The sequence below is a fragment of the Dermacentor variabilis genome, chromosome 2 (assembly GCF_050947875.1).
Source record: "Dermacentor variabilis isolate Ectoservices chromosome 2, ASM5094787v1, whole genome shotgun sequence".
NCBI classification, from domain to species: domain Eukaryota; kingdom Metazoa; phylum Arthropoda; class Arachnida; order Ixodida; family Ixodidae; genus Dermacentor; species Dermacentor variabilis.
Genome location: NC_134569.1, coordinates 82,703,174 through 82,721,879, shown reverse-complemented (window position 1 = coordinate 82,721,879; position 18,706 = coordinate 82,703,174). Strand labels below are relative to the sequence as shown.

Sequence of the window (18,706 nt, the reverse complement as noted above, 5' to 3'; positions counted from 1 at the left end):
TGCGCACGTTTGATCGACAGTTCTAACTTCTAAGCGTGTGAATTTGCGTTATTCATCGCTGCTTTCAAACCACTTGCACAGTGCGTCATTGGGCCTCAAAGGCAGCAACAGTTCGCTTGCCGAAGCTTGCTGCTCAGTTTACAGCTACAACATTTCCAAAAGTATTAGACCGAAACCTGCGTGACCTTGCACACGTTACTCAAGTACGGAGAATCGGGAGGTACCCGGAAGACAGACAAGAGCCGGGAGAACAGCCCACCCTTCATTGTGGAGTTCGCGACGAACACTTCTTAATAGGCTTTTGTCTGCGCTGTGGGATGAACTGTCCGGTGAGTGTATGTCGCGTTTCATATTGCTTGTGTACCTGGCATAGTAACCCATAAGACTGCGATGGCGCTGAGTCTCTGACTGGAAAAGCGGCGACATGTGCCAGATCGAATGGCGGGAACGTTCTGTGTTGTATTTATCGCCGACACAGGGCCCGTCTGGCTGTGACAGCAGCCGCTTATCGGCGATTGGTGCCACCTCGCACAGCGCTGACAGAACTCCGTTGTGCAACGCGGTGCCCCGATGCTTTACAGTGCAATACGTTCGCGCTTTAGATCATTGGTTCGATGACTAAAAAAATAAAATGCATGCCAACAGTAAGTTGATGGGCGTTTGCAGCAGGAAATATGCTTGACGTGTGCGCTCATTACTATCTACCTGCGTTGTAAGGAAGCTCGAAAATGCAGGAAACCGCTGTAATTGCGAGCAATGTAAAGGGTCGTAAAAAAGAAAGATAACGAAACTGCACAATTGTGCAACGTTGCAGAATCTCGGCCAGATTTCCAGTGAAACTGTTTCAGGCAGATGCATTAAGAATTTCAATTGACTGTATAGGTAAGCGGCACATTCAGAACACCGCCTGCATATTACTCGTGACAAGGACCGCTAAGCATACAGTTTCCGCCAGAACAGAAATTTTTAGTGTCCTTAACTCATTTACTACGCCAGGCAGCGTGACGACGATAGCACGGCGAGGACACTGACGTCTGAGACAGCAGTACTTTTGAGAACACTGATTAATGACTGGTGACGTAGAAAGACTCGCTGTTAATGACTGCGCTTGACTTGGCCTTCAATCAGACTATTTTAGCAATCATGAAAATGTCGGCGCCGCGACGAACTTGAATTTTTCTGCAAATGGCATCATCAGTTCCAAGGTGTTCAATACATCGCCCGACCGACGCACGCGACTTGCCTGTAAAATGCGCACGTCGGCGCAGGTCGGACGAAGTTCTTCGCGCCGGTCCTCGCATTATCGCCGTCCGCTGGTTTCTACCTGAGCCAGGAAAAGATGGCAGATGCGTCCGTGACGTACGAGACACACTGCGACTGTTCCTGTATAGCGCTGCGACAGCTTGGCAATGAGCTGTCTCACTGTTGAGGACTAGGGACCTCACTGAGGGCACCTGAACACCGCTGCACATGGCGAAAAGGGATCTTACAGAGGACGAGGGGATCGCTGAGCGGTCAAGCCGTCGTTCTACATTTATGGTACCTTTAGTAAATACAGCAAGGGCAGAGCGGTTGCACACACTGGGACTGGACGAATCGGCTCGGTGCGCGCGGTTGCACGAAAGCAGTACCGTGAACTAAGTTGCACAGACGTCCTTGCTGGGGGTGCAAAAACGTTATGAGGAGTAGAAGGTACGAGAAGAAGCCGCTTCGCACCCGCTGTGGCGGCTCAGTTCCATGGATATGCCTGTCCGTTGCTGACCAACACGAAGTCGATGATTACATTTCCTCCTACTAGCGCGCAAATACACACAAGGACGGAAACACGTGCGTGTCCATTTCTTCCTCTCTCAGTGTTTGTGTGTCTGTGCTAGCTGGCTGTTGGTGCCATGAGGTGCTTGTGGCCGCTTGTGGTGCATTGTGCGTTCCGCGATAACAGTGTGGGTATGCTGAGGTGAGGGGTTGAGCATCTTCCCGAAGCGCCAAACATAGATGAGTGCCGGCAAACTTTTGGTACCGAATATCCCTTGTAGTCAACAGATGAAGAGGCGCTTCAGCTTAGGCCACATGACGAAGTCCTCTCAGAATTTTTTTGGGAGCAAAAGATAAGCACTGTGTGCAACACATGAAAAGTGGATTCTGTGTTCCCTGCTGCAGAATAACGGCTAATAAACCCGTTTCACACGCTGCCAATTATCTGTGACTCCTGCTTTAGCGGCCGCGCTTATTAAACGAGTTCGAGGCTAATTTCGTAAGTATATATATACTTCTATTTCCGCTTCAGCGCTGCGTCTGGAAAAGCAGTGTGACAGCAAAAGGTCGCCAGTACAGGGTGAATCACACTTGTGTAAAGTGATTGAGCCTGTTAAGCGGTCGGCTGCTATCTGCGCCAGCGTCGCCCAGCGCTGTATAGCGTCTACTTTCCTGCACATCATCAAGTTATTAGTTGTCATTAACCCTGCGCCGCCATTTTGTCGCGATGCTTTTCGCTCGATTCTAGACCATTTTTGTCGTACACCGTTCGCGACTGTCTGATCCTATTAATAATGTGGGCTGAGCGTTGCTCTTGCCGCTGACAAACGCGAAAAGGTACAGCATCGGAAAAGGCATCGCTAAAAATTGTGGCCATGGATACGAGTGGCATGAGCACCCGCGGTCTCATCGCGGTGTCGGTCTATACACGCAAAACGAACGCGTATCTGGTCGCCCTCGTTCGAATGAAAAGTTACAGGCCGACACCGCGATAAGGCCGTGAGTGGCTATTCTGCATGCAAGCTCCTTCCTATTCAGGACATTGACAAACTCCGTTTTATTGCCGAGTTCGCCATCATGTTAGCTCTGATTGGCCTTCCTGGTCGGCTCAAGATGCCGCCATTACAGAACTTAACAATGTGGCAGAATTTGTTTAATGTTTTGGAAGCTCGTAGCCCAGGAGCTATCGCTAGACGCAGCGCTAGCACAGTCTACAGCAGGCCGCTTGACCACTCTAGTCTAGTAGACAAATATGTTTCAGACTGTACTTGTTGGCATGCCAGCTTCAGGAGCACTAATTTACTACTAGAAGAGTTGTGATACCTGCTTCTGTGGACGCTTCAAGTCGGAGCATGGGAAAGCAATTTTTCATCGCAGTGGCTCGGCGCCGTTCGTCGGAGCATTTCGCATCGCTACTCTACGCGCTGCAGTTGATGCGAAACTCTGCACCAGGTTGCACATGATGTGTGATAGCACCGGTGGCTTCTATTTTTAGTTTGTGCAGCCGTGTTTAGGTAGAAACGTGTCTGGACAGCTCCGCGAAGTTTTTTTATTGCGTTTGAGCATACGGAGCTGCTCGCAGATCAAGGAGCTGCTACAGTTGAGCGTGGAAGGCTTCCTTGAGGATCGTACAAGCGGTGTGCGTTTCGTCCCGAGTTTTATCCGGGGGCCGAACGATGTAATCGGTTGTACTGGCGTACCTGTAACAAAATGACACGGAAAGTGTGAGTTCTCTTGGGGGTCGTACATGCTTTCGAAATTTCCAATGTTATAGTGCTCATCAAAGAGACTGAGAACAAAGAAATATTGTACTTTCTTGTGCTTTGGGACAAAGCCGCCGTCTTCTTAAAGCGTGGAGGTGAAATTTTCCTCTGGTTGTGTGCATGTTTATATACTTCCGAGCCGAGAATATCGATACACTGCACCTCCAACAATATGTTACGGGGTGAAGAGGCTTTTAAAATATATTTACTGGGTATTTACAACGCGTTCAATGGCATACAAAATGGAAGGCAGGCCAGGCGACATCAGCGAGCGTAGTCTTCTGTCCTCAGCTTCGTCTCTGGCAGTGCTTTGTAACAATATATTCAACGATTTCTTCTTTTATTACATGCCAAGCGATCTGAGGGCTTAGAATATAAATTACTCTCCACCATACCCTAAAGAAAACATAAATAATTAAGATTAACCGAGCACAAGCATTTTTTCATCCGGTATCGTTGGCGCCAGAGCGCCAGCGTGGTTGTAGTTGCAACACGTTTAATAAAAAGGCACGCGTACGGGAACATTCACACCACACATCAAATGCATGCGAGACACCGTGCGTGAGCTGGGCCATGTGTCAGCGTTTCTAAGGCACTTCTGTCGTCCTCAAGACTACGTCGTATATGCACAAAGTGAGGGTTGTCACTTTCTAGATATCCATATAATAAAAAACGTGCGCAGCTTGCACTAGTGGCGCAAGGCTTGAGTCAATAGCGGAGCTTGTGATTACTTAGCTTTTACGTGGCTTGACTAAGTCGTTTCTAGGCTTTGCGAGGTTATGGTAGTCTTGGGCTAAGTTGTTTCTAGGTTTTGCGAGGTTATGCCAAGTTTTGCCAAGTTTTCCTCTCGGCGGGCTTGACGCTGGAAGTTTTCGAGCAGGCCGGGTCGCTTTCTCGGCTACGTCGAGCGTTCAGGCGCCGGCTTTCGCATTCCCTGAACTGAAACTCGGTATCATCGACTCTGCGTCGCCTCTTCTCAGCCGCAGCTTCGGCACGTTGTTCCGGATCAGCTCGGCGGCGACGCATCGCTTCTCGCTTGGCAGTACGGCGCTCTTCCTGGTAAGCCGCTTATTCGGGCGTCCGGACTTTATTTGGTCTTCCCATTGCAGCAGCACGTACGCACCGAGTAGAGGAGGCGAGAGGTGTGTCGCCGCGCCGGCTGTGCCGAGCTTTTACTAGCCTGGGACGTCACAACTCCGCCCTATGCGCGTGGTGTGCGAGGAGGTTACGTGGCTCAGTGCTCTCGCAGGTGGTTACTAGGCGACGCGAGGTGGCGCACAGCTGGGCTGAGTTTTCTGGTAACGCGCCATGGTGGAACTAAAAGCTTAAACAGCTCCGCTGTTAAATACCCCGTTGCATGTGAAGCGAAGGCACCTTATATTCCTTGCCTGTATTGTTTGGAGATCATACTAAGCATTGCGTATCCGGTATGTTAGCGTCAGGGTGGCGGTTGGTAATACGAGTGGTGCGACTTGATAATAGAAAATTGCTGAACTGAACCACCCAGCACCTACGCATTGCGCTGAACTTGCTGATGTATACAGAAAAGGCATTTGCAGCAGCCCATGTAACTAACTAAATCCTGCAAAGCCCATTCGTGGTAACGTCGACACCGGGCAGAGAATCTACCCTTTCTAACTTTTTTTACGATTATTGAAACCTCAGACATAAATACTTAGACTATGTACTGGTTCTTTACAGCTGTATCAATATTTGTTCTTAGGGTAGACCAAAAGAGAAGAGTAGGTAACATAATGGTGAACACAAGCGCCGATTTCGCGTTGGTATATTTCGTTCGTAAAAGTTTTTTTTCTCTTCTTCTTTGCGGGAGGGGGGGGGGGAGGCTGTGAAACCCAATAAATTTTTGCAGGCTCAATGTACGTTTACTTTCTGACGAAATGTTATTATTATTTTAGAGGCAACTATTAGGTGGCTAGGAGGCTCGAGGGCTTATAGAACTCTCTGCCATACTCCAAAGAAAAGCACGAATATTACGGTTAATTGAGCACTAGCCTTTCATCTTGTATCGTTGGCGCTCATAACGTCTGCGAGGGTGTAGCTGCAACGTGTTTAATCAGGCAACCTTGTAATTTAACAGGAAACCGTTCCGGGAATTAGAAGGTTGGGTAGTCGATCGCCTGTCTCGCTTTGTTTTTCTTTCGAATCACTTTTGCTCGGTGCTCTCGGATCGAAGTGTCCCCATTTGTCATTATACGTCAGCGCAGTCACCCGACCACATTTGACCACCACAGACATTGATCGTTACACGTACCCTTTGGCTGCGCTGCAGGTGTAGGAACGACGGTGCTTGCCGGGACGTATGGTATACAGTCCCAGGAGGTGCGGTGTTCACTTCCTGCCGAAGCGCATGTGCCCGTAGTCGTCGGATCGTCCGAACCGCATATGACCGTAGTCGTCCTCCTGCCGCTTGGCGAACCCTGAGGCGAGCAGGACGGGGTCGATCATGTCAGCGGCATCCAGGTCGGCTGTGTTGCGACTGTCGCTGTCTCCCGCTGACGCAGCGGCGGCGGCGGCCGGCAACACGCTCTTGAGCCAGCGGCCCACGCTGATACGGTGGCGCTGCTGCTGTTGCTGTTGGGAGGAGACCGGGCTGGCCGCCGAGTAGCCTAGCGCCGAGCTCGCCGCCGCCATGATGGCCACCAGCAGGAACAGGAGGAAGCGGGCGGGGAGTTGCATGGTACTCGACACGGGGGGGACTGTAGGGCGACGATAGTCTGGGATTGTCTGCGAGAGCCCATCCAATTTAAGGAGGCGGAATCTCATTCGGGGAAGCTGATTAGAATGAAACTGGAAATTTTAAAGAATACCGAAAGCAAACATTGAATCAGTCTGGAATGTTAGATTAGTCTACGATAGTAACTTCCCAGCGTTTGTATTGTGCCGACGCCCGAGAGAGGGCTAGAAGGATAAGGGGATCCGAGGGGATCGATTTCTTTTGTTAGTTACAACCTTGTCAAGAAAACAGACAATGAAGCCAGATAGAGCATACGGGAAAACAGTTATGTTTAGTTGAAATGTATAAGTAGTAATAAAGTTAATAATTAATAAATAGGAAATTCGCCTCTATTCTATCGTGTGAAAGTGGATGCACAGTGAAACTATTGCCGAAGTTAGACAAACACGCACGGCGTTAGACAAGTACCACCATCCCGACTGGCGTTAGACATTATATAGGCACCACCACCAGAAACAACATACGTCACGCGCGCGCGAGCGCGTGCGCAAGTGCAGCGTACAAACTCGATCATCCTTCTAGGCCCTCCGACAATCCCAAGTGCCTTATTGAACTAATTCAATTTTCCAAACTAAATTGCGTCAGGAAATTCGTAAAGTACGACTTACACAAGCTGCAGACGTGATAGCTTTAGATTGTATAATTCGAATATACGCGAAAGCATAAGTTTATTACGTGGAAGCTAAAAGAAAAAGCCATTTCCCAGCTGCCGTTTGAGGTCTGTCTGAGTGGTCGCGGCCGCTAGGTGGCGGTACTGTTTTTCAGGTGAGCACGAGCCCACGAAAAACTCCGACCAACTAGAGGCTAACCTCTTCACTCTAAAATGAATTGCAATAAGGAAAAATAACGCGAAAAGGCAATTCGCCGGAGGTCGGAGCCGGATGCACATCTTCCGGATGGTACGCAAAGTAAGATCGAGCACCGAACTCCATGATACCAGTAAAAAAATTATTTCTGTCGGAAAATAGGATGGACATCCGATTTTCCATTTTATTGATCCCATTCTCTTCCATTAGAATCGTGTTCTTGATGCGCGTGCAAGACAGCGCGGATTTGCGCGCCCTTCTTGTAGTAAAAACTGTATGAGCGTCACCACTCTAGTGAACGTGAGACGCAAGCGACACTGTAACCATCGCACTCTCGTCTAAAGAAGTCGCCCTTGAGTGAAAACGGAAATACCACGGAACGTTAGTTCAGTGCTGCAGTTTGATGAAAGCGTGACGCCGGCATGTAATAACGAAATGAACATACTTTTCTGCCCGAGTTGGCGCCTATATATACACGGGATGAAGTCAAAGAAATCGCCAAATATTAAAGGTAAGGGCAGACGGTGGGATTTACATTTGAGATGTTTGGGGAAGCGGAGAACTTTGTGCCTCTTGAGTTATATGTCGTTGTAGTCTAAATTTAAGCCTGTTACCATGGGCTTACTGTTTACGCACACTCGCGAGCGAAACTTTGAAAACCTGGGGCGGTGCGAAAAAAAAAAAAGTTTTTTCTTCGCCGCATGCGGCCAATGCAATGTGTTGAAACTATTCCACGTCGCGCTGCTGTGCTAGAAGAAAATATCACTTCTTGCTGATACCGCTGGTATAAAAACTTATGCTCGCTATTGTGCACTTATTCGTTGAATCACTTGTGCGAAACGGCGTGCAATTTCGCATGCCCGGATCGTTTTTCGGCGCCGCGCTCCGCGGTGGATCGTGAGCTCAAGCCCACTGTAGCATAGGCGTCTGCATTGAAACTAATCCGTCTGGCACAATCGGGAGTGCGCACTAGATATCAGCGTTCTGCAATGGAGAAGCAAACTTGCGAGACCTACTTAGACTACCGTTCTAACTTGCGCCCTGTAGTTGTGCTTGCTACAGTAGTGTACGCGCATACGCAAATTGGTATCTGAGTGGCTAATGGCGTCCTGCTGCTGAGTATGAGCCCTTCGGTTCGATACCCTGCAGCGTCGACGGTCACATTCATATCGGGGTGGAGTGAAACGATGCTTGTGTAGATAGGTTTAGGCGCTCGTTGAAGACTTCACGTGGTCAAAATTGATCCGGTGCCCTCCACGTCGGGCGCACCTGATAGCCTATATAGAATGTGTAACTTGGGGACGCAAAGTCTCATCTATATTCAATTAACAACACCACTACCTTATATGTTATACTACATAAACTCTCTGCTTTCTCGTGGTCTTTCGTGACATATATCTATGTCTGAACTGTAGACAAAGAAGATTTAATTATTACGCATTATATTGCGGGCGTCATTGAGAGGAAGGTCGTGATCTAGATTTGCAGCGTTATTAAATTCAGCGTCGTCGACAGACAAACTACACTTTGGAACATTCACTGCGTTACAGGGCAGGGACAGCACACTAAAGCGCTTGGACTAACGCCTGCAGTGTCGGAAGGCTTGCCCGTCTTTGCGCAAATTAAACTCTTAGGATTAGCGTGCATCGTGAGCGGAGTGATTGATCATTGCGGAGGCGCCCTGGATCTCGGAATAAGCACGAGAATAGGGCACCGAGGACAGCAGTTCTGCCTTTCCTATCGCAGTGGTATTTTTCGTTCCGTTGTTTTTGAGGTATTTTTTTTGTCGAGCAGAGATTTCCAAGCCAATTAGCGGAAAGTGATCACATTTAGGATTATCCAGTGAAAGAGGAATCACACCTCTGTTTTTCTTTGTTAACTGTTTTCAAGGAGATAATGGTGCCTGTTGGACGGCGCCGGCTACTTCGATCTCTTAATCCATAGATGTGCCAGCAAAAAGTTCGAAACGAAGGATGTAGAAGAAACCTATAGTGACAAAATTTGCAAAGTTCACATACACAAAACAAAAAATGTTTCTGTGCAGTTCGCGAAATTCCAATATTCACGTTGAAGCACAAATGACGTCCCTACCTAGTTGGGTGAGAAACAGCGCACGCGAAAACACACAAACACGCACACAAACCAAGGATAACAAAAGCGATTACTGAAACACAAATGGGTGAAACTGCAAAGGGTGACTAACTTCTACAACTATAGCGTCGTTATCAAAGTTACAACATTAAGATTTAGTAACATTTAGATATTCTTTATTGTTCAAGAAAGCGTACTAATGCGCGCACTGCCTTGCATGTGTTGCACCCACGATTTCATTTAGTGCTATTGACCTCCTATTCAGAGCACATATAAAAGCCTCTCACAGTGAGTATAATAATTACTGCAGGGTGATAGAAGGTGTCCTATCTCTTCTTCAGGCTCCTCACAAAAGCGCACAACGCTGTCGGTTTTTCCTATCTTATTCAAGAAGCGTTTAGTCTGTGGGCTGTGCCGATCCGAAGTCTATGAATTATTCTTTGTATTTAGCGACCGGTTTCCACAGGCATGATGAATTGCACTTTGGGGTCTACATGTATTCTGGAGCCTTCCGCACCATTTGCGAGCCAAGTTTTTCTGGACATTCGACCGCAGAGCTTGATTAACAAACGACGCGAATCACTCGCCGCCAGGGGTATAGTAGCGATAGTTTTTGGTGAGCTGTGTCGCACCACGTCATCTGCAGTGAGGTCGCTTGTAGCGTCACAATGAATTGGAATCCACTGAAATGCGATGTCACGAAGAAGAGCGCTTCCTGTTCGGCATGAAAAAGCGGGGCGCTCTTAGTAAAATTACCGCGAGAAGGGAACATCGACTCGAACATATTTTTAGCCTGTATTTTTGACGGTATCGAAGTTGCTCGGGTATAGCATTAACTGATTGGATGAAACAATTTCTTTTATTCTGAAGCATAATTAAGAAAAATGCGACAGAAAGACGTAAATAGCTGATATATTTCTATCTGGTGTACATTTTGATTGTATAACATTTTCGAATACAATGTCATAGTTCTCCACGAGAACCAATGTGCTACGCTTTAATACAAGTATCGCAAGCATTTTTTGGTCGAAGTGTGCAGCGACAAACCGGTGAGCTATCTCGCCGTACAAACATGGCGACTTCCGCAGCGGTTATGACGTACCGTAGTGTATCCCAATTTAACCGAGCTAATTTACATTCTTTATGATAGGACCTTCCCTGCGGAAGGCTCATTTTGGTCATTTATGTGTTCTGCAAAGTGTACGCATCTATGAAATGTGCACCATCAAAATTAAAAGCCATAGTTTCTTTTTCTATATATGTATATATATATGTCATGCGCGGAAGAAAGTGTGACTACAGTGGAAGGTTGCGTAATCGTGTTCTAATAATATGGGGGCCCAAGCCAGGGCATTTCTCTACGTTTTTATGACCTACCTGATACACATTCTCGCCGGGGCAGCTGCATTGTACCACTATCTCGAACGTAGCTTTCCAACGTGCTAATCGCGTCTCCTTCTATAAATACGTGTGAGACAGGACTGTTTGCCGACGATTACAAAGGAACGACGAGATATGCAAAATTTGCCTAAGACTTTATCGCGTTTCAGTAATACACCCTTTACCAGCCTATAGGTTTGTAACCAGGCGTACGTAAGTAGGATTAAGGGACGTACAAATGATCGAGATTGGAGGCAACGTGCTTCCGACTGCCCCATTTATAACATATGGGAAAAACTGGAATCTGCGTTAAAAATTGTACAACTTTTCACAAGAGTTATCAGAGTGGCTTACTGCTTATCAGTAAGTCAACTGTGCCCTAGCCATGCTGACAAATAGCAGTTCTTGCTTCAGCTCTCGGAAGAAAGGTATAAATATACAAATGCTTTTGCAAAAGGTACGGAATTTTTTTTAGCAGCTTTAATACACAACGTCGCGGTCGGCATGATTTAGCACACTTTCAGCCTGGTAGAGATGGTACATCTGCGAATTCGTAACATAATCGGAACAAATCTGAACGCTAAAAGCCGTGTATGAAAGCAACCAATGGAAGCGAGTGAAGGTATATAGCGCAGAGTATATCGAATTATGATTGGTAATGTCCAGTCGTTTGCACGATGCCATAGCATATGAAAATAGGACGTTATTTTCTGGTTTGCGATTCACAACTCGAATTGAGGGTTTATACTCTCCTTAATACCTTTAATATCCAGGTGCCTACAAAAGAAATGTAGTTGGGCAAGGGCTTTCAGCTACTGTACAAAACTTGTGGAATCACCGTTGTTTCTGTACAAAATTTGAATCTCAAGCAAAAAAACAAAGAACACGACGAAGTTCCTTTTCTTTCTCGTAGTTTGCAAAATATTTCATTTCGATCTCGCGGGCAAGCGCCAATTCTTGCGCGATGCTCTAGCTCTTTTGCACATGAACCACACCACCCGTAATTGGCACATATGTAAAAAGCTCAACACCCACGAATTCTGACGATCCACTCACCTCGCACTCGGCCGATATTTTTTGCGTTAGACGACTGCAAGCTTTGGCACTCGTGCGCTTTGCTCGCAGATATTTATACCGCCGCCCGTTCTCGTTCCTCAATGCACCCGGCGCATGCGCCGTCCGTGTGAGGCGACCGTAGGCGTTACCTGGGCGACGGCATGGGGGATGCGGAGAGCCAATCAAAGCGCGTCGCTTCGGTCAGGTACGGAGGCGCAACTCTGAGAAGGGATCTGGCACGAAGAGCGGGGGCGGGTGTGTCAGTGAGATTGGCAGCAACGCAAACCACCCGTGACCTCTTTGTGAGTTGGTGGTTTATACGACACTAAATATATCTCGTGGGTGACACCAGTCGAGAGAGTGAATACAAGCAAGTATGGAGCGGAGAAAAAAAAAAATAAGGAAGGAAATAAACTTAAGTTCGTGGAGTCTCAAACGCGACCTTAAGTGCTGTCGGGCTCAGCATTAGCGCAAACTTTGGCGAATGCGTCCGTAGTGCATGCATATGACGTCTTGGTCGATTTCACATTAGATTTAGAGATGACCACTGTTGGCGCCTGAGGCTGCTGATGACTGATTCCGCAGTTAAGGTGGCCCTAATTTTATAACGCGCACTTGTAAGAGCCTAGCAGGTGCTTTTTGGGGAAGCGCAAAGCAAACACCTCTTAAGTTAATGCCCAGGCATGCGCACGTTATAAAGTTTCGCGGATTCAAGTGGGTTTGAAGCAAATGTAGAAAAGTGAGTTGTCGTGACGCATGAGATTTCGCTTTGAAAGGGAAACCTCCCATGCACTCTTTAAATCTAGCCTCAGCCGCTGCACAGGTCGGTGTAGCCATAAACTGTTAGTGCGCTATAAAATTACGTAGTAGAAGGTGCAGCAGTGTGCAGCGCACGGGACGAAAATAATAAAGAAAATCATATCGCCCGTATACCACCGTTATTTCCGGCTGTCTAGGTTATACATATATGTATAAAAGGATCCATTGTGCACATAACACGCTCAGACACGACTTCGCGATAAGCTTTAAAGCACATCATGTTCTTTAACGTGCAGCTGAGCCTATGTACGCGAACGTCTTTGCACATCGCAGTCGTCGGAATGTGGCCGTATATATAGTGGCCACGAACTGAAACCTCGACTCAATTCTGCAGCCAAATGCCAGTCACTGGGCTAGTACCGACGCGGGCGCAAATGACTCGATGAGTACAGACCCCGGTATGTTAACCTTTAAAAATTAAAATGTGGGGTTTAAAGCCCGGAAACTTCACAGTAGACTATGACCGAGGGACGCCGTGCTCGAGGGCTCCGTGTTCATTATGACAATCTGCGGTTCTTTAAAGTGCACCTAATCAACGGTACACGAGCGTTGTTTTCTTCTCTCTCTCTCTCTCTCTCTCTCTCTCTGGCTCTTTGCATCCCATCTCGATCGGAATGCGGTCGTTGCGTAAGTGATTGAACCCGTGGCCTCGTGTCCACTAGCCTTCTGTGGTGGCGTACGACTCATACATCATGCTCTGACGGAACCAGCCAACTATCGAGCTCCCATACTAAAACTGAAACACCTCTCTCTCTCTCCTTCGTGACATCTATAATAATATAAAGCTGCTCATTCCAAATGTGGAGCTATCATACATAATTTCAAGATCGTATTAGCGCTCGTGTTTGCTATAGGACGTCGTGTTTGCGCTGGGTCCGGGGACTTCGGCTAGTGGGAAGAGGTTATTTCCTCCGGCACTCTGTTCATGATTAGAGCCTATTGTGACACGCAGTGCGCATAGTTCTCATCGTCATATGTGGTATATCATGGGGGAGCAGATCGCTGCGTCCAGGCGCGATATATATAGGTCTGGCTGCTTTGTCAGTCCGACCGTTAGCGAATTCAATGCTTTTTGCATAACCAAGAGGATGAGTTCAGTTGATAGAATGAGGGGTTGAGGTGCTGCTCGAGCGCTGGTAACTTCCTATTGAATTTATGTTTGAATTTACACGTGCGCGTCGAAATTATTTACACAACGAGCTGATTTCTCTAATTAACGATATTACGTACGCGATGTTTGAAAAAGGTGAAATTGAAGGGCCTGAATGTAAAGAACAGGTCGTGAAATACAATCTTTGGATAATGATGCCTCGGGGATAAGATTTTCTTGACTGGACTTCATAGAGATAAATGTTATTATACACTTTAGACATTGTGTGCTCATGATTTCAATAAATATTTCTTATATGTCTGTTCGGGATAACATTCTTGTGTCTGTGCTCTGTACTTCTGCCCGTATAGCCGGTCGGTCGTTTCTCGTTCTGTCTGTCCTCGCTGCTGTTTATCAGCCTGGTTCCCGACTACATGGATAGATGAGAATAAATTTTTGAATAGACCCCGCGGAGGGAGAATGATGCACCCCCAGAGTTTGCTACGAAACCAGACTATAGCATCGGGTGCATGCCGGCCATGATTTCCAGAGGCCTGCGCAAGGTTTATGAAAGGGGCTGGGAAATAAAAAGTATTCATCTGCTGCGCCTGCCGCGCCGCTCTCTATATTCGTACGAACATCGCGCGTGATTAAAAGGAGGAACCTGAAGTCGTCTCATCACGCGAACGATGCGCCTAAGGATAGAGAGACGCACCAGGCTTGAAGTCGTGGTTCGCCCTGATATCAAAGCAGGTTTCTTTCTAGTTTGCACTTGATGTTTTTCTTGTCTCTTTCTTTCAAATTTCAACTGCAACGTAGGGAACGAATTTCTTGCTCCTTCGATCGCCTATACGGTGCGTGCAATGTCAAGTTCGTTCGCGTGCGTTTTCCAGGGTCACGTTCGTTCACCCTCATCGTAAGCTTTGATTTATAACAGCAACACGGGGAACACAACACTGTAAAATCTCTTACAAGAGCGACACAAAGTTGGCGGTTCATGTAGAAGTCCACAAGGAAAGGTCACGGTAAAGGGACCAGATTAATAACAAAGTATTGCCTTTTCATTGCAGCCAATGTTTATTATAAAAGTCAACATTCAGGGAGCTCCGACATATCTAATCTAGACTCTGCGTCTCTTTAGAGGCTGAATGTTATATTTACATATCGAAAAAAGAAAGCAGACTGTTCGAAAACAGGCCGTTGTGGAGTTTGTGGGATCAAGGATATCGTGTCCTCGGTCATGCGTTGTGTTTCTGAACAAGCCCGCGGGTGTTTCATAAAAAGCGTTAGCTGATTAGGTTTAAGCATAATAATTGAACAAGAAAATGACAAGGGTGGTCATTTGACGTTAATGTAATACCAACACGTTTTCACTGTGTAGCACACAGTGAAAACAAAATAAGACAATAATTACACAGTAAGAGACACACAATACACTACGAACTATTAACAATACAATACACAACAGACACGCAATTACACAATAAGGAGATGAGTCCTTAGACGCGATCCAAACTTCCAAAGAATAGCGGCTTCGCAGAAAGCGTTGTCTTCCGGCTTCAAATAAAAGAGAAGTGTGTTTTCAAATGTGTTTAACTTACGCACAATTATTGCAATTACTTGCAGCACTCAAGAACTTTGATCACTGCGGGTCGTCTTTCAGCGCATGCCACATCAGGCCCGCCCATCGTATCTTCCCGCGCCTTGATCATTCCTTTAAAGTGCAGCCCGTTCTTGCGCGCACTAACTTTTTGAGACACTCGCCCCTCTTTCTCGCGATATATCATTGGAATATGTTACCAAATGAAATCGTGTCAGCTCCAAGTCACGATGATTTCCTAGCAAAACTAAAACAGTATTTTAACGTACTAACATAGTATTTTCTTGCTCATTTGTTATAGGCATCACTGTGTTGTTGCGCGCCTTTTTCTTTTCTTTTATTTATTTATTTTTATTTATTTATTTTTTACTCTTACTTTACTTTTTTTTTCCTCACCATATTTTTATGTTGCTTGCGCAAACGGTTTTGTTCTAGGTTAGCGCAGAGTCACTTGTACTGCATAAAATTTTTTCTGCTTGTGCTTTTCATTGTGTCATGCAGTATCTGCGGGTATGTGTACGTTTTTATCAAGTATTTTTCCTTGTGTAAAGTGACCAAGTAACGTTGATTTTGTGTAACACCCATTTTAAATCTATATGTATCTCAGCGTTTAGGACGTGTCGTTGTATTGCTCTTACTGGTTTCTTTTTGTTTGTTTTCCTGTTTTTCCGCTTGTGTTCTTTTATGTAGCATGGATTATCTGTTTATATGCGTATACTGTATCTATCACTAATTCATTGTAACACCCCTATGTAATGCCCGCATGGGCCTTTAGGGTACTTGAATTAAAACAACGATGAGGACATATGGACACGTACAATTTAGATTCCTTTCGCATTATTCTTGAACTGTCGACGTTAAGGTATATCCGAAGGTAGCCCTGGCGTCTTATATTTAACCCTCTCTGAGAGGAAACAACCAAGTACTCGGCAATATTTACATATATGTATACGTATATTAGTCTCCATACTTGTATTGCAAAAAAGTTGGCGTAAATAAATCCGAAGTGCCGCACTGCAGAAGGCGCCGAAACAAAATTAATGCAATCATTCAATATGGTGCCAAGCGCTTTTGGACATTCTGCAGTAAATGCAGCTTCCGGGTAATAAATGCAGTATTTTGCATGCTCTCTTTTGCTATATTTATGCTTCCGTCAAAACGGTGAGGCCCTGAACCGACGACTGCGCCTATAGATGTGTAGTTTCACGTCGAGCAAGACGACGACGACTACAACAACGCCTCGAAATATTTGAAGCGTATTTCAATTTGAGCTACATTGGTAATATACAGTGTAGGAAATGCAGCCAAGTAGATTAGTTATGTTGCACGAGCCCACGCGTAATCGAGACTTTGGTTCTGCCGCTTGCGGAGCGGCAGCGTTTCCAGTCTTAATTTGTTGAATGTTCTGTTGTGCGGAGTGGAAACTGCGTTCCTTGGAAAACATTGCTTCGTCTGCAATACTTACACCACACTTTATAAGCGTGAAAATAAATCTCCGTTGACGATGTATCACTTTACAAAATAAATGTGAAGTGTTTATGCTTGTAGTAGTGAACTCAACTAATTGTGGTTTGTAATACGAACACTTATTACCTAACCAATTGCGCCGCCATGTGGTTTGATGTCAATGGCTAAAGTTCGATGAAATTCTTACAGCAACTTTAGATGCGCTCGAAAACGCTATATACGTGTTTTCCCGTTGCCCTAGCAGACTAAATTATGCACCAAACTTAAATTGGAGGCAATGGGGGCGACGTTAGGGGTAATGTGCGGCCACTGATGGAAGTGTGTGGGCTAATTAGGGGCCAAATGGGTACTGAACACTCGTTTTATGCTTATATAGAGGCGTTATAGGTATATGAAAAGTTTAAGAACTTTCCCCAGTGTCTTGAGCACCAAATGTGGCAGCTATGCTTGAAGAATAGGTGGGAATATTATAGGTGATGTGCTGCGAAAGTTTAAATTGTGTAGGTTAGTGAGAGGCTGCGTAAATAATTACTAAACTCATGCCTTCCTTCTCTTTATTGGCGTCTTATGAAGCGCGTATCTTATTTGTGAAGTGTTCTAGAAGAACTAAAAGTGGCACCGAGGTTCAGTTTCATTGGGGATAGGGGCCGTTTATTGGTGTTATACGATCATGGTTTAAAGTGTGTCTTGATCAGTTACAGTATTTGTTGAAAGCTACTTATATTATCATTGGAGAGTGTAAAACGCTTGTTTTACGAGCCACGCAGAACGTTTGCTCGGTGTTCTAGAACACAATGTGGCACAGAGTTTAAATTTGCAGCGAATATGGAGCAGATCCTGGGTGATGTATCGGCAGTGTTGCAAAAGTGCTGGCTGATTATGGGTCTTACGAAATTAACTTATGCAAGTGCTCTACACCGTTATACAGTTTTTCTGTACAAGTATTCCCAATGATCTGGGAGAACTAAACCGGACATTGAGTTCACGTTTGGAGGAAACAGTGGGCATGTTTAGGTTAATTCGCGTCCAAAGTTCAAAGTACCTGGTTTAAGTACGGGCCTCGCAGATAATTACTGAATACCCATGTTCACCCTATGTTCATGCACATAACGAAGCGCCTACTATGTATGCCTGATGTCATTGGTGTTGAATAATTATTTCTGTATAACGTCATACGATTCTATGATATATTATGTCTCGATCAGTCCACTTTTATACGTTAGTACTTGCTTGTTCCCTTAGCAACACCCTTACGTCTTTGGTGTATTTGCGCTAACCTGACTTGTTTTTAAGCTTTCCTTTTTGCTGCATTTGCATCAGACTTATTTGTTCTTTTAAACTTTGTACCCGATGTCCCCCAACAGCCCAGAGCTTTGGGACATATTGCTGTATATCTTGTGGCCATGCATATTTTCACGGGTCAATGAATAAATGTTTTTTCTTCTTCTGCTTGTTGCACGAACTTGCAAAATTTGCGCAATTTGGTGAAACTAGAGAGACACAAAAGCGACAATGGAAAGACATGGAGCTTAACCAGGCTGTCTCCGGTTGGCTACCGTGCACAGGGTGTAAGGATTGGGAGGTCAATCCCACCACTCGTAACCCGTTGTCAAGATTGGAGTCGGGCATGAATTAGATGGTAGCTGGCCTATGCCGTCGTCCAACTTCTCCACGCTGAGGACGTTGTTGAAGGGAAGGACTGCTTCTCATCGAGGACGAGAAATATGGGTTTATTTACAGTATCTACATAAGGACGTTGCAGTTCATCAGTCTAGCATGACTGCGAGAGAAAGTACACTGAGCAGCCGCACAACAGCGGTTTATAAACACTCGGTCCTCCCTCGATCCCTAGGTAAGAGAACCGTTCGACCAGCCATCGTAGACGAGCCGCCTTTTAGCGGGTAGGCTTACACACACACACGTCCGCACCGGTTTCACGGACCCCACCGAGGTCAGATGGCCTTCGCAGAACTCGGGGCTTACATCAGGAACGGTGCGTGGGACGGGGCCTCCAAATACGTTCCCTCGCGAACTCCCTTGCTCACGGCAGACCGGGTCGGCGGTGGCGTGTTCAGTCACAAAGCCTGGTTCGTCGAACTCATCTCGGCATTCTCGCGACGCAGAGTC

At 46.1% G+C, this 18,706-nt stretch overlaps 1 protein-coding gene across 1 annotated transcript; it reads right to left on the bottom strand.

Annotated features, from left to right (window-relative positions):
* Positions 1-3,282: 3,282 nt before the first annotated feature.
* Dsk (Drosulfakinin) lies at positions 3,283-11,645 on the bottom strand. Its single transcript, XM_075679197.1, has 3 exons — positions 11,604-11,645; positions 5,788-6,260; positions 3,283-3,452 (listed from the first exon to the last, which is right to left on the bottom strand). Exon 2 carries the CDS (start codon positions 6,210-6,212, stop codon positions 5,865-5,867), a length of 348 nt encoding a protein of 115 aa, XP_075535312.1. The 5' UTR covers positions 6,213-6,260; positions 11,604-11,645; the 3' UTR covers positions 3,283-3,452; positions 5,788-5,864.
* Between the last annotated feature and the right edge of the window lie 7,061 nt (positions 11,646-18,706).

Excerpts from the sequence above, each read along its gene's own strand:
- Dsk (XM_075679197.1), bottom strand. The coding sequence starts at position 6,212 with ATGCAACTCCCCGCCCGCTTCCTCCTGTTCCTGCTGGTGGCCATCATG.